Source organism: Ammospiza nelsoni, chromosome 22 (genome assembly GCF_027579445.1).
Source record: "Ammospiza nelsoni isolate bAmmNel1 chromosome 22, bAmmNel1.pri, whole genome shotgun sequence".
Taxonomy (NCBI): Eukaryota; Metazoa; Chordata; class Aves; order Passeriformes; family Passerellidae; genus Ammospiza; species Ammospiza nelsoni.
In genome coordinates, this window is record NC_080654.1 from 1,223,670 (window position 1) to 1,237,886 (window position 14,217).

The 14,217-nt window shown below is 41.5% G+C and overlaps 1 protein-coding gene across 1 annotated transcript in view; it reads left to right on the forward strand.

Moving 5' to 3' along the window:
* Nucleotides 1-14,217, forward strand: part of PEX14 (peroxisomal biogenesis factor 14) — a gene marked incomplete at its 5' end in the record, with an annotated part of 66,128 nt that overhangs the window by 49,585 nt on the left and 2,326 nt on the right. Inside the window, 5 exons of the mRNA XM_059487710.1 lie at nucleotides 2,528-2,650; nucleotides 8,780-8,865; nucleotides 9,466-9,568; nucleotides 10,816-10,913; nucleotides 13,655-13,746. Coding sequence (XP_059343693.1) covers nucleotides 2,528-2,650; nucleotides 8,780-8,865; nucleotides 9,466-9,568; nucleotides 10,816-10,913; nucleotides 13,655-13,746 — 502 coding nt within the window. The remainder of the gene's footprint in view (nucleotides 1-2,527; nucleotides 2,651-8,779; nucleotides 8,866-9,465; nucleotides 9,569-10,815; nucleotides 10,914-13,654; nucleotides 13,747-14,217) is intronic.

Here is a 14,217-nt window from a genome sequence, read left to right on the forward strand (position 1 = left end):
TGCTGGATTATTCAAATCAACACCCTCAAGCCTGAAAAGGAATTTCAAAAACTTTGTGAAAATTATGGCTAATTCCTTGCAGTGGCCGTGGTGCTGTAGAGGATGAGGCTGGGGGAAGGGAGCAGGTTTGCATTCTGTGGGGCTCTGAAGACAGTTTCTGTGCATCCTTCTCCTCAGCTCAGTCCTTGCTCAGTACCCTCTGCGGTTAGATTATTCCTTGCAGATAGCAATCAACTGGAAGGAAGTGTGTGTCTAATTTGCATGAGATTATTTAAAACAAAAAAAAGGTCTGCATTAGTCAGGGTGATGGTAAACAACGCAAAGAGATGCCTTTTATAATATAGCCGTGGCTCAGCTTTCAAAGCCAAATATAATTCACTTACAATTGGCAGTTTCCTTTATTGTTCCTTTTAACCTTTTGCATTCTGCATGGACTTGATCTTACTGCAGCCGCAGAACAACAGAAATGTTTGTTTTCCAAAGTGTTGGAAAGTGAATTTAGAGCAATTCCAATGTTAGCTGAGGTGATTTTCTTGAGATACCTGTTTGGGAGCTGTACTAGACACAAAGGCCCAGTTTTTGTGACACTGCTTTTGCATCCAAGGGCAGTGATATTATTTTTGGGTTGCCAATTTCCTGCTAGATTAGAACAATGAATGAACATGGATACTTTTTCATGTAGTGCAGTGATAGGACTGTGATAAAATAAAGCAAGATTAGATATTGGAACAGATGACACTTAGATCTGGCTTTGAAATTCACACTTTTGTATGTAATTAATACATCCAAGTTGAATAATTTGGGCATGGAAAATTCATACTGTGTGCATATATAGGTGGTGAATTTGAAAAAAAAAAATCATTCCAAAGGGAAATGTGGTTAAGTTAGCTATAATTGCCTGAGGAGAGCCTTAGAATATTTTGTCCATTTTTGTTACTGTGTGTGAGGAATGATCAGCATGAAGGCAGGTGTATTTCTGAGTGCAGAGATGACTTGTCATTACTGAGTGTCCACTGTGCAGACTTACTCCATATATATGCTTAAGGAATCAGCTCCAGGACTCCCTTGATCTTGAGGCCAAGATCACAATGCCTTAAAAGCATCATGTCCAGATGAAGGAGGTTTTCCAGGTAATCCCAGTCTTCTCCTCTGATATTTAAAAAGGGATGTAGCTGTGGTGTTCATCTCTCTGTAATATTAAAAAGCTAGTTTTTTTAAAGTATTAAGTTCAGGAATTTCATCTACCAGCAGTGCTTTATGGATCTCAAGCAGGGGTGATTGAGAGAAAGTATTTCCCTATTTTTTTCCCAGTGCTGTCCTGTTCATTCCATTTTCCTCACTGTGCTCAGTCCCTTCAAGAATCATGTGAGAATCAAGTGGTCTGCCTCTTATCTTATAAATCTCTTTCCTTAAATCCACATTCTCACTTCCCTCTTTCTGAGTGTTTTTGCATGCCCTGGGTGGATGGTGAAAGGTGCTGAATCCCCTCACATGTTCCTCATAGCAGGGACACTGGGTTTTTTTGTGCTTCTGTGCAGGAGAGTAAATGCTACACAGCTGTCCAGCTCCCACTTCTTCATGACTGCCATCTGAGTACTAAATTCTTTTTCTAGAGGATGTTTTCTCTTGTTGGAAAAAGTAATCCAGCTGTGCTTCCTTCTTCAGAGATGCTGGTCGTTGTGAATCCTTTAGCTGCTTTTCTTTTCCCCCTTGTTGGCCAAATAGTTTCCATATGTTGTGGCCAATTACAGATGGTCATCGTGGCATTTCCTGATGGCAGGAGTCACTGCAACAACACGTACCATGTGTGCAGTGTTACTCCAGCTCTGTGTGAAATGAAAGCCAGCCTGCCCTGGGGCAATCCAATCATGCACCAATGGGCTGGGGCAATGCTCAGCTGAAAGTTGGGCTTGGCCTTGTTTTGATCTGTTTTGTTATAGTTTTATTTCCTCCTTACATTCTGTGTCCCATTCATACTAATCACAGTCAGTCCTGATTTTTTTTCTTTTTATTTCTGCATTTGTCATAAAATAAAGCAAATTATTCCCGTCTTCGGAAACGATCTAGACTAATTAGTCGTCTAACCCAATAATTAGTTTTTTGTTTCCCTGTCTGTTTTCATGCATTATTGTTAGTTTTTTCCCCTGTTTTTTTTTTTACACCATTACAGATTAAAATGAGCCACATTTGCAGTTGATGGTATCTTTTTTTCGGGGGAAGAATGGAGAATTGCAATAGAAAGCTACTTCAAAAGCAGCAATAAACTCAAGGATAAATTAAGGAAATTGAATGAGCCACATTTGGAAGCAGCGTTGAGGCTAATATTCTGTCGCTTAAGGTTAAATTGCAACAGAGAAAGAGAGAGGGAGACATTCCAGTGAATCCAAAATTGGGGAGGCATTACTGCTCAAGTCAGTGCCAAAATTCTTTGCAGCTTGAAAGGGTTCTGCCTGGCTTGAGAATTTAATTATGTGTGCATAAAGTGGGTAAAGGTGCTAAACTGATTTCATTTCCTCTGCTCCCCCAGGCCTGACAGATGAAGAAATCGACCTGGCTTTCCAGCAGTCGGGCACGAGCGCGGATGAGCCCCAGTCCCCAGCTCCTTCCACACACCCGGTGCCAGCTCAGCCTCCTCACCCCGTGGTGTATAGTGAGTGCCACTTGGAAAAATACCTGCTCCCAGTTCCTTTCTGCTGTGATTCCTGCAGCAATTCACAGATTCGTGTGCTGCATCCCGGATTTCAGTTCCACTGATGCCATACTTTTTGTCAGAATCGGACACCAAATGTTATTTGAATGCACTTGGTGGTTGCTGATGCCTGTGACAAGATCATGTTACACAAGGAAAATGAGATACAAATGATCACTGTCTACAAACAAATGTCATCCATACCAGCCTGTGACACCTCTTGACCTGAAGGTGGAAAGTCAATGCAAATTAGATTCTGACACACTGTAAGGACATCAGAAAAGCACTTTGTCAACACGGGACTCAGGCTCCCCTTCTCAAACTTGGAAAACTTTTCTCTCTGATCTTAAATAACCTGAGGTGACAGCAGAAATTCTGTGTAGACTACGTGGATATGACTGTATGATTTTTGTGTACAAAATACACTCTCAAATTGTAGCATCCCAACATAATCTGTGTAGACTCAAAATTTACATATATATTTGCATTTTAAAACAAACCTCGCAAAAAAGTATCTGAGCTCCAAACAATAAAAACCAAAGTACACACCATTAAAAATCCATCAAAAGAAGCTGTTCAGCTCACATGTGTGTCTGGTAGTTTTGAAAATCACTTCACTTACCTGCCAAGTATAAAGAATAGGATTTTGTTGCTGCTCTTAAACAGCTCTATGGCAGATATTGACTGATGTAACACTGCACTTAGAGCTGTGTATTAGTTTATGGCACAGGTTTGCTATTGCTGGAGACAATACTAGACTTACTTTTGGAGATTTTAGCCGCTCTGATTTGGCACAGTTTGAGATGAAAAACTTTTGTGATAATAGTGGGCTCAGAACCGGAATATTTCTGGCTGTTGTATTGTTTGTGCTTATGAACTCTAGGGCTGAATTCTGCCTCCTGGACTAATTCCTGTCTGCTGTAGTCCACAGAAAATGCCAGGAAAGCAAAATCTGCTGTCTGGCTGTAGAAGCAGGGCCAGATCCCTCTTGGTGCCGTCCATTGCTCATTCAGATAACTCTTACTACAACCTAGTACTGGAAGAGTTAATTTTCCCTTATTTCAGTGTTCCCCTAGTGTGAGTGGAGCAGGGAAGAAGCATGCAGTGCAGTTCAGCCTGGGAAACGCTGTCATCACTGTTAACCCTGGCAGCTTTATCACTCTTTGGTTGTTTTCCTTTTGCTATTTTGGGTTTCCTCAAAGCAGCAGCTCCCATTTTCTTCTTGCTAGGTAAGAATCTTAACAAAAATTTCAACGTCAGAATGTTCCCAGTAACAGCTTGAAAGAGAATTTTGAAAGTGTGATTCTGTAGTGCTTGGAAATCAAAGGTGACTAAAAATACCACCAAATAAAAGCCTTCACAGAGGTTCTGATTGTAAACTTGTGCTGTAGCTTTGTGATCTGGTTGGTGCTTTTTAAATATTCTGAACCCAAAGCTTTTCCCTGGGAGGCAGTCATTTTCAGCAGCCCCCAGAATTGGGGAAGGGGTGACAATTCATTCATTAGGTATTGTTCCTTCCCACTCTGGCCATTGGTAGTAGACCTTCAATTTAAGCTTAACTTCTAAATGGATCCATAAAATGAATAAAAAGCTGGACATACATGGTATTTGTTTCACCAAAATACTTGTTTTGATTAGCTCTCATCTGTGCCCTATTCTAGTTCTTGATTGGTGTAGTCTTGGTGGGTGTTAGTGATGGATCCATCTTTGTTGTCTTCTATTAAGTGCTTTCCATGGTATCAGAACAGCAAAAGGAATATGTGTATTTTCCTAGGCCTGATGGGTAAGGCTGTGCAGTGGCTCAGTGCTCCTTCAAGGTGTGTTTTTGCTGTAGGTTATTTTATCAGTTGGATGCTAATCCTGTCATGAATACTCCTGAATTGTCCAAATCTGCTTCAGGACAGTTTTTTCTGTGATAGTTTACCAAGCCAGTTTATCTTTCACAGTCTTGTCAGGGGCTGCCATGTACAGAGGAAGATAGATGCTACTTTTTCTGTTTATCTTTTATGCTTATCATCTCACAGAGTGTTTGACACTGAGCTGGAATGCTGCTAGAGTAGAAGTTTGAAAGAATATCTGAATGACCAGGGAGACAGAGAGGCTGCTCAGTCTGTACATTGAATTGGTGATGGGAACAGCTCGTGTTGAAGAGCTTATATTGAAAAAGACTGCAAGCTATATTTGCCTTCTCCAAAGAAGACACTGAGTTTCTTGTGAAGCAACATCTGATCTGCTAGAGTTTAGGTCTTCAAGACCTGAACCACTTTGTGTCTGATATCTTTGCTTCTTTTTAAGGTTTTTTTTTGAGTAGTTCTGACACCTCTACACAAAACGCAGAGTGAGGAGGGTTTTGTGCTGGAAACAGAGGCTTGTGTTTTAAGAAATCAGATTTCTCTCTGCACCCTCTTCCCACAAGGTGTTGCTGCTTCATGTTTAAAAATTACATTGAACTGTGGGTTACAAGTACAGGAGTTCAGGATGGTTCAGAACCTTCTCAGGCATTCTTCAGCAGGAATGAAGCAAGAGCCAAGCTGGTGATGTTGCCAGTAAAGCAGGTGTGAGATGCCCACTCCTGTGAGTCACAGCAATAAATCCTGGGTACCCCTTTTGAATTGGCTTCCTTGATCTTCTGCTGTTGCCACCACAGTTTGTCCTATTTCTTAAATTCATACCACTTAAATACTGCCTTTTGTACAATTGAACTTAATGTTCTAATGTTTTATTGGAAGTATCTCTAATTTTTATACATATTTCCTAATTCTTGAAGAGTTAACAAGAAAAAAAACACACTTGTAAGCCATCAGGGTAGCATAGGTTTTGTATGCTGAACCCCTTCTGGTTGAAGAGAAAGTATAAAAACTTCTTTTGGGAAGAGACAATAAGTAAATTTCTAGTATTTTAGGTCAATACCGTCTCTATCTCTTCTCCTCTTGTTCTGGAGGAGTAATTCCTTCTCTCCAGTTTGTACTTTTGCCAAGAGGTGTCAAAACTGCTTTAAAAAAAAAGCTTAAAGAAAGCTCGAATTTGATTAATATAGAGAAACAAGACTTTGCCTGACTGATAATAAAACTGATAAATGACATTTGAATTACTTGTAGCAGTAATTTATTACATAAAATATCTTTTATTTGACATGCGATTAGTTGCTGGAAGCATCACTCAATCTGACTAGTTTAAACATGCTCTAAAATGAACCCCCAGTAAAAAAACAGGGCTGTCTGCTATTGCTGTTATGAAATACACTAATCCAGCAGTGAGGACAAAAATCTGACTTTAAATATTTAAATGATTAATTTGTTGTTTGTGTTTTTAGTTTTTTTTACCTTTCTAACCCATATAATTACAAGCAAACTCGGGGGAGTTTCTGAGCAAGGTGTGCAAAGCTGCATGTTTATCATCCAGGTATTGTCTGTGTTGTTCCCCATGGTGTTTATGGGCTCCATTTGTGGGGGTTTGTGCAGGTTTTACACCTGCTTAAAAATCGGCTCCAGTGACTTTTTTCTTGACATTTGGATCTTCTTTTCCCATCCTTGTGTCTTCATTATGTGGCAGTCTGTGGAATACAGACTGTTTCCTTGCACTGTTAAACTAGAATCCAAACTCTTTTTTTTATTTCCCCAACACCTTTCCATCGATTCACGGTTTTCTTTTGGAGAATCACTTCTTCCAGCATCAGTTTCTACAGTTTTAAATCTGGATATAGTGAAGCTGACCTTAAGTTGGATGCACAAGGCCTAATTAGTTGCTGTTAGGAAAGGTAATTCTTAGGTGAATGGGGATCTTAAAAATAGTGTTTATTCTGGAAATGCAATTTACAGTGACTGCTGGGGAAATTAAATATACTAAGGAAAACCACAGATTTATATCTGGAGAAAACATCTGTGTCCCTTCCATTTGACTTTTGAAGGTCTCTTAGTAGAATGGTTTGTTACTTCTGCCGTGCCTAAAGTAACTGGGCTGTCAGTGCTTTTTCACTTTATCTGGATGTTATTTGTTTTACAAGTGGAGAAATTGAGGATATGCAAACAGTCAGTGTGAGCATGGAGCTTAAAATGAAGAAACTCCTAAGTCTGTCTTCATGCTTTAGATTAGAGAATTGCAGAGAAAAATAAAGGTTGAATGTGGAATTTAGGCAGAGCTGTGACATTCTTTGTAACATTGTGAAGTTGCTGTGGTCAGTGCAGAGCCTTTACAGCATCCCTCACTTGCTCACTTCTTCTCTCCACCCCCTGCACTTTTTTTTTTTTTTTGTCACAAGACAGATTTCACACATCTCTAAAATGAGTAAAATGGCATTTCAGCTTCTTGTCTTTATAGACTCTCTGAACTTTAGGAAAGATCATTCTGGTCCCTTTTCATTAATAATGAAAACCAGGGGGCAATAAAATGTTCTTAGCTCAAGCATTATAGGAATGGAGGGAGAGATGAGTGAGGTGAAAGGGCAAAGCAGATGGATTCCTACAGGTGTGTCTCCTTCCTGCTCGGAGGTCAGTGGAGCTGGGAGGGACTTTGGGACAGCCCATCAAGGACAGCCATGGGCAGGATCACAGACCCCAGAGATATCAACCCTGGACAGCAGCAGCTCAGCCTGGAACAAATTGTGTTGTCATAAAAGGGTATTTTTAGTCAGAAGTTCAGGGGAGAGAACTGGACAACCAAGAGACTTCAGATGCCAGAGTGACAGTGGGGGCACAGCACAGGGGGAAAGTGGAAGAGATGGCTGGGGTTCACAGCAAGATTAGCAAGAGATCATTTTAAATCCTGACATGTACACAGCCAGTTACTGCAGCTTAGCTGACGTGTGTTAACTCATTAAGTTAAAAAGTTATGATAATTTGATCATGTGCCTAAGCTCCAAAACTGCAACTGCAGCAACCCAAAATACTCCTGGTGACACTATTCACCAGTTCTGACAGAGATGCCTTAATTTGTTCAGATTTCTAGCCAGAGGATAATTTCAGCTCAAATGTAGCAAGAAGCTCTGAGAGCCAGTGTTTGGGAGTCAGACCCAGATACTCTGGACCCTAAGTGCTGGGACTAGGGGTAACCTTTGGAATGAAATGCCTGTAGAAGAATTCAGCAGCAAGGAAAATGGCAATAGGTGAGCAAAGCAGAAAGGAGACCAGAAGCACCCATTTCAGCCAGTTAAGCCTCCTAAATTGAGACTTTGAAGAACATAATGCATTTATGAGACATTGTAGTCACATGTAGATTTGGAGACCACACCGGTCTCCCATCTCGTCAGTTCTGCCCACATCCTGCCATTGCACTTTAGGCAGATCATTCTGCATCCTCTTTATTATTAAAGAAAACTGGGGGCAGTACAGGGTTCGTTCAGGGAACTGCGAGGGAGGTGACAGGATCAGTCTGCTGGAAAGCTGCAGGTATCTTCTGATCCTGATGAAGGAGCAGGGCACACCATGCCTTTGCTTTCCTCTGTGGAGCCTCTAAGCTTCTCTGTACAATTGTGTGTTAAATATCTCAAGCTTTTGTCTACTTCTGTACCTCTCTGTAGATACTTAATTACATATTTTCTCTCTGCTCTTTATGTGTGCTTTGGTCCCTATTTGTAATTTAAGCTCGAAAGACACTGGATCCTTCCTCCATGAAGTGGTCCATAATTGCTGACACAGTTTTCATAAACCCATTTATTGCCCCGATAGATTTATCTTCTTTCTTGAAACATTCCCTTACTTCCTTCCTTTCTCCTGCACTCTTTTGGGTCTCTGGTTCTGTCCCCATTTTCAAAAATTATGATACTGGGTAACAATATCCAGGTAAGGAGTATTCAGGTAAGGAGTTAACCTTAGCTATTACCAGGCCCAGGGACAGTTACCTGGGTTCAGAGTGCCTTCTACAAGGAAAGAGTAGGGCAAAACAGCTTGATGGACCCTCTTTAATTGCTGCTGTGATTTTCCTCCCTGTGGCACTGCAAGGCCAGAGTCAATAGCAGAGATCTGTTTAACTGTCTTCAGCCACAGGCCTGCACACTGTGTGTTAATCGTTACTCTTTTCTCTGATAAAACGGATGTACAAAAATGTTGTCACTTACAGTTCTGACTGTGATTTTTTCTTGATTCTGAACTTTAGGTCCCCCTGGCTCCAGATGGCGAGATTACGGGGCTTTGGCCATCATCATGGCAGGAATTGCCTTTGGATTCCACCAGCTCTACAAGGTAAAATGTCCCTTGCTACTCCCACACTGTACTCTGAGAGAGACACGTTATGCTGCTTGTGTCCAAAGCTGGTGAAGCATCTCTGTTCTCACTGGTCCTGCCAGTGGTATATTTGAGAAATGTAGGCACTTAACATGAAAATGCAGAGTCCAAATGTGGCAAGCAAACAAAACTAGTTTTTCACTGTGGATCTCAAACTACTAGCAATGAGGTAATTTCCATTGCTTATGCTCTTGTTGAAGCATATTCTGTTCCTAGGATGCAGCTGCAGAAGGTTCCATGGTAGCTAGAGGAGAGTTGGGACCTGTTATGTCCAGTCCACCCTCTTCAGGGGCAGAATGAGGCAGATTTCATGGCTGTGTCCAGGCTTAGGAATTGGTTTTCAGTACCCTGGCAAATGTAACCACAAAACTCTTCTTCTGCAACTTCTTTTAGCACTTGCTGTAGAGGGAATTTCTTTTCTCAGCCAGATAGGTGGATAAATGATTGCTGTGATAAAGGCTGAGATTTGGGGGGTGGGATTTGAGGACGTTTCAGGTAGATTAGATATAGTGCTTTGCACATCGCTGTTTCCTGAAAAAGTTTTTGTACTCCATGCAGAAATACCTGGTCCCTCTCATCATGGGAGGCAAAGAAGACAGGAAACAACTTCAGAGGATTGAGTCAAACCTTGCTGAGATGAGTGGCAGTGTGACACAGACAGGTAAAGATTAATGACTCCATCAATTCACCCCTCAAAGCTTTTCTCCCTGGATCCTCCATTCTGCCAAGACCCCCACCCTTTTCTTTCCCTCCATCTCCACTTTATGTGGTGACTTCATTTATCTGCTCTGAGAATCTGTTCACATTTGCAAATGAAGCCGCCGTCATTTCGGTTTAATTTGAAATTGCTTGTTTACTGTCGGCACGGCCTCAATTAATTATGTTTTTACGGAAAGGCTCCCAACCTCAGAATATTAATAAGGGGAATAAAATGACAGCCTTTCGGAGGGCTGTAAAGTTCATTTTTAATTTCTGCTTCTCTGATGTTTTCAGGGGCTTTTTTTTTTGGTGGTTTCTCCCCACCTTCCATCTGAAAATCCAAGGAAGGGTCAGGAGAGTCTGTAATTACTGTGCCTCTCTGACCTTAGCCACCTTCTATGTTATTGACTCTATAGGGTGTCTGTTCATTACCCGAGGCCCTAATGATGGTCTGGATTAGCTGTTACCTGTCACACCAATAGAGTTTTCAATTTTATTTATTTTATCAGCTTGTTTATTCCCTGTAAGCTTTGGATAAAGTGCCAAAGTAGAAAAAGTTCTACAGCTGGAGTCCGGCAGAAGTTCTTCAGTGTTTGTTGGGGTGTAGGAGTACAGGGTGCTCTCTTGAAATAAAAGGGAAAAAGTGCAAAGTATATTCAGTTGGGATGAAAAAACTGTGATTTTCAGCAGTAAGTTTACAAAAATATTGGGATTGAAGGAACTAGTAGGTTAAGAATGGGAGGATGCTAATTACACTTTTCATTGAAGGGTGAGAAGAAAAGCATCTTTCATTTCTCATGATACCCTAAGGTCAGCCCTGAGAGCAGCCTCTTCCCAGACTGGAGTTAGCCCCAGTGTTTGCCTGCAAGAGCCCCGAGATAGATAAATGATACAAACATTGTGTAAGTTCAGGGAGATGTACAAATCATAAACCAATATAATTAAAAGGGAGAGGTTTTAGACGGATATACTGTGGGCTATAGACATCTATACAATGGAAAGATAAACTAGAAATACTGGAGGTTAGATGCAGTGCAGGTAGATTACCCGTAGTGCAAATAAATTATATGGATTAAAGTGAGCAGGCGGGCATAGATAAATTAAATATAGGAGGAATAGAGGCATCTTTGTAGCTAGACAGCAGGAAAGGCGTGGGTGAGTGTGTATATGTGGATGTATCTCAGTTTAACTCTTCTTTTTCCCTTACAGTGACTCAGTTACAGACAACCTTAGCAGCTGTCCAGGAGCTGCTGATCCAGCAGCAACAGAAAATCCAAGAGCTCACCCAAGAACTGGCTGCTTCTAAGGTACCAACTTCTGCCTCTTCATCTTTAGAGCATTTTGGAGCATGCATGGTTTCTTTTGTGGGCACATGGAAAGCTCCCATTGGGGTCACAACCCAGCCATCAGCTCTGTATTCACTTGAAAGACTGTATTTAAGGCACTTGTTCAGATCCAGGTAATGGCCAAACATTCTTACTATTTGGGTTCTTGTTTCAATGATTTTGGTCAGCTGAGCATAACAGGTGGCCCCATTACAACTCTGTTACTGACACACAGTGACCCATTCTCCTTGACTCTTGACTTGACCTTGGCAATAAAACCATCAATTCTGACTAGTTTGTGTTGTTACATGTGTAAATAAAATAACCACTTTTAACCAAAATTGATTTTCTTTCTGGCAATGAGAATTAGTGCTTTACTCCTTGGCCCAAGCACTCTATCAGACAGAAAGCGTTGATGTGTGAGGCAGGGTGAAAATGGAGATGAAGTCTTCCTTTGACTCACAAACTTGGATTGTTCAAGGCCAGGATTGCTCACAGTTATCTTGTTGTGTTCTCTGTACAGGGAGAGTTTTCTGTCACATCCTTTAGGCAGTGTTACAGCCCTTTACCTGTGGCAGGAACAGTTGTCTTCTCCCCTTAGCAGACTTTAATGTGATGCAGATCCTTTGATGGTGTGTGACTGGTGGGCCACAGCTGACTCTGTGCTGTGCACACTGTACAGGAGGAATCCCTCAGTGGCACAGCTGTAAATGCAACCATGAAAGCCAGTTTATGGTCACAACACTCTGCTTCAATTTTCCTTGGGAACTGTGGCCTGACAGTGGCCTGGAGCCAGTCCGGAAATTGGAAAACTGTTTTCAGGTCTTAAGTGTTAAGATTAAGAACACATGTTGAGCTTTAAGAAGGAAAAAGGCCATAAGTCTTGGTGGTTTAGAGAGTCTTGAAGAAGTTTTCCTTCCCCCCTCTCTACCCCCTGCACTGAAATGGTAGCACACATTGTTATGATATCTAAACCTCATGTGTACAAAGAAAAACTTGGGCAACCCCACAAACCAAAGAATAAAAGCTGTGTTTTCTCAGCTGTAATGTAAGTTTTTATATCTGCTTTTCAAACTCCTACTGGCATGCTGTAAAAAATTAAAAAGAGGGACTTTAAGTAATTAAAAAACGTACATAAAAATTCAAGGCTTGAATTTTCTACAACTGTTTTTAAAGAGACTGGCTAAAAAGCCCCAGATGTCAGATTTTATTTCTAAATCCTAGGCATCTGGCACCATATGTGTTTTGGAAATTTGAGTCCTTTGCAGGCCAGTGAGTGGAAATCACTCCCTTGTTAATGTGCTGCTGTAGCTTTCAAGGTCTTAGAAAGCCAGAACAGTGGCTCCTGGATTCTTGCTGTCTGAGGGCTGGGAGTGTGAATCCTGAGGGAACACATCTGTGTAAAACACAGCTACTAGAGCCTGAGCCTCTCCCAGCCCTTTGGGTTTGAAGCCCAGAAGTCACTGTGAGCAGTGCTGGCTGCAGGGTTATTCTGCAGTAGCTCAAGTCTGTTTAAGAGTAAGAACAAGCAGTTCTGGCTACATCTAGTGGGAACTCCTGAGGAAGAGTTTTTAGTTGTTCCAATTCTGGCTTCCTTTGGTGGGGAATTCATTAGAACTATCTCTGCAGTGATACTCACCAATATGTTTGTTCCTAATGGCTTTTAGCAGAAATTACTGTGGGGTGTGCCAGGCATGAGTATTCTGTGGTCTCATGGCTGCAGGATGGAGCAAAAGGATGGGTAACCATAGACCATGATCTGTGCTTAGAAAAATCCCATTTCTCAAGTTCCCAAAAGGGTTAAAAGAAAGAGTGCCAAAAGTATTGTCTGCAGCATGTTATCCCCAGTTACTTACTCTAATTTCTGCCTGATATCCTGTGGCAATTCTGATGCAATTCTGACAGCAGCTGTACCAGGCTTCCATGAGTTACTTATCCCCACAAAACTGCACTCATTGCCTTGAAATATCCAAGAGACAGTGCCTAGTCCAGCTGCTTCTGGAGAGATGACCTGGTAACTCAAGCATAGACCTAATTCTTCTGATCAAGTAGGGAAAATGTTTGCAACTTTGAAGTATGTATTTATTAGCCCACCTCTAAATGCCAGAGTGCAGATAATGGATTCTTTCTTTCATGGTTTAGGAGAAATGAGCAAATGGTTTTAAAACAGTTGTTAATATATAATATTCAAATCTGTTGCCTCAGCTAAGTTCAGTCACATGAAGAAATAAAGGACCCGATTCAGGGCAACTCCCACTGCTGTTCAGGATCCTAGTTCTAGTTCTTCTCTAGAAATCATTCAGTAGGTCAGTGCCAAATGATTTGGTTTGTCTCTCAGCTGTGCCTGAATTCTCACAAGTGCTGGCCTCCTGAAAAGAGAAATGTCCTCCTGAGACGCTTTAGCAATGGTTGTGCATGGGAGGCAGGACTGGAGACAAGATGAATTACTCTCCCAAACACAAAGCAAATGTTGAATAGTCTAGGCACCTTGAGACAATTATTATTTCTGGTCATCCTGGGGATCTGTTCAAGTACTTCTTAGTGTGGAAGTTGTTTTGCTCAGATCTGAGAGGTGAGAGGTTTGAAGTGATGGAGCTTATGTGTTATCCACTGGACTGGGAATTCCCACATGGGAGCAGAAGAACAGCGTAGGAAAAAGTGACATTGGTGAACTATCTTGCAGTTCAGATACTGATCTTTATGTCTTGCTTTTCATGTTCTAGGCCACAACTTCCACCAATTGGATTCTGGAGTCGCAGAATATTAATGAATTGAAATCTGAGATCTACTCTTTAAAAGGACTTCTCCTGAACCGGTATGGATGCAATGAGAGAGCAGACTGTTGTGCTGCTTTCTGGGATTCCCTCAGTCATGGAGAGGAAAGGCATTTCCAACAGGAACTGCCTCTATATCCTGTTACTGCTGTTTTAATAACAGCATTTTGCACTCCACTATCACTTTCTGTTTGCAGGTCTCAAAATGCTTTTCAAACTGGCCTTAAATCACAGAGTGCTTAGGGTATTGATAAGATTTTTCCTTTTTGTTTGCACTTCCCCCACAGTCAGGATGCCTCTCATCTAGTTTGAGGAATTGACTGCATCTGCACCTGTATTCTGTTTTAGAAAGTCACTTCTGGGTGCAGTTCAGCTGCCTTGCTCATGGTCAGGGCATGCTAGTATCATATCCTTAAAATCCACCTGGGAAGGACCTGGGGCCAGCTTTCCAGCTGGTGCAAGCTGGTATGGCTCCATTCAGGTCAGAGGAGCTGAACCAGTTTGTGGCAGCC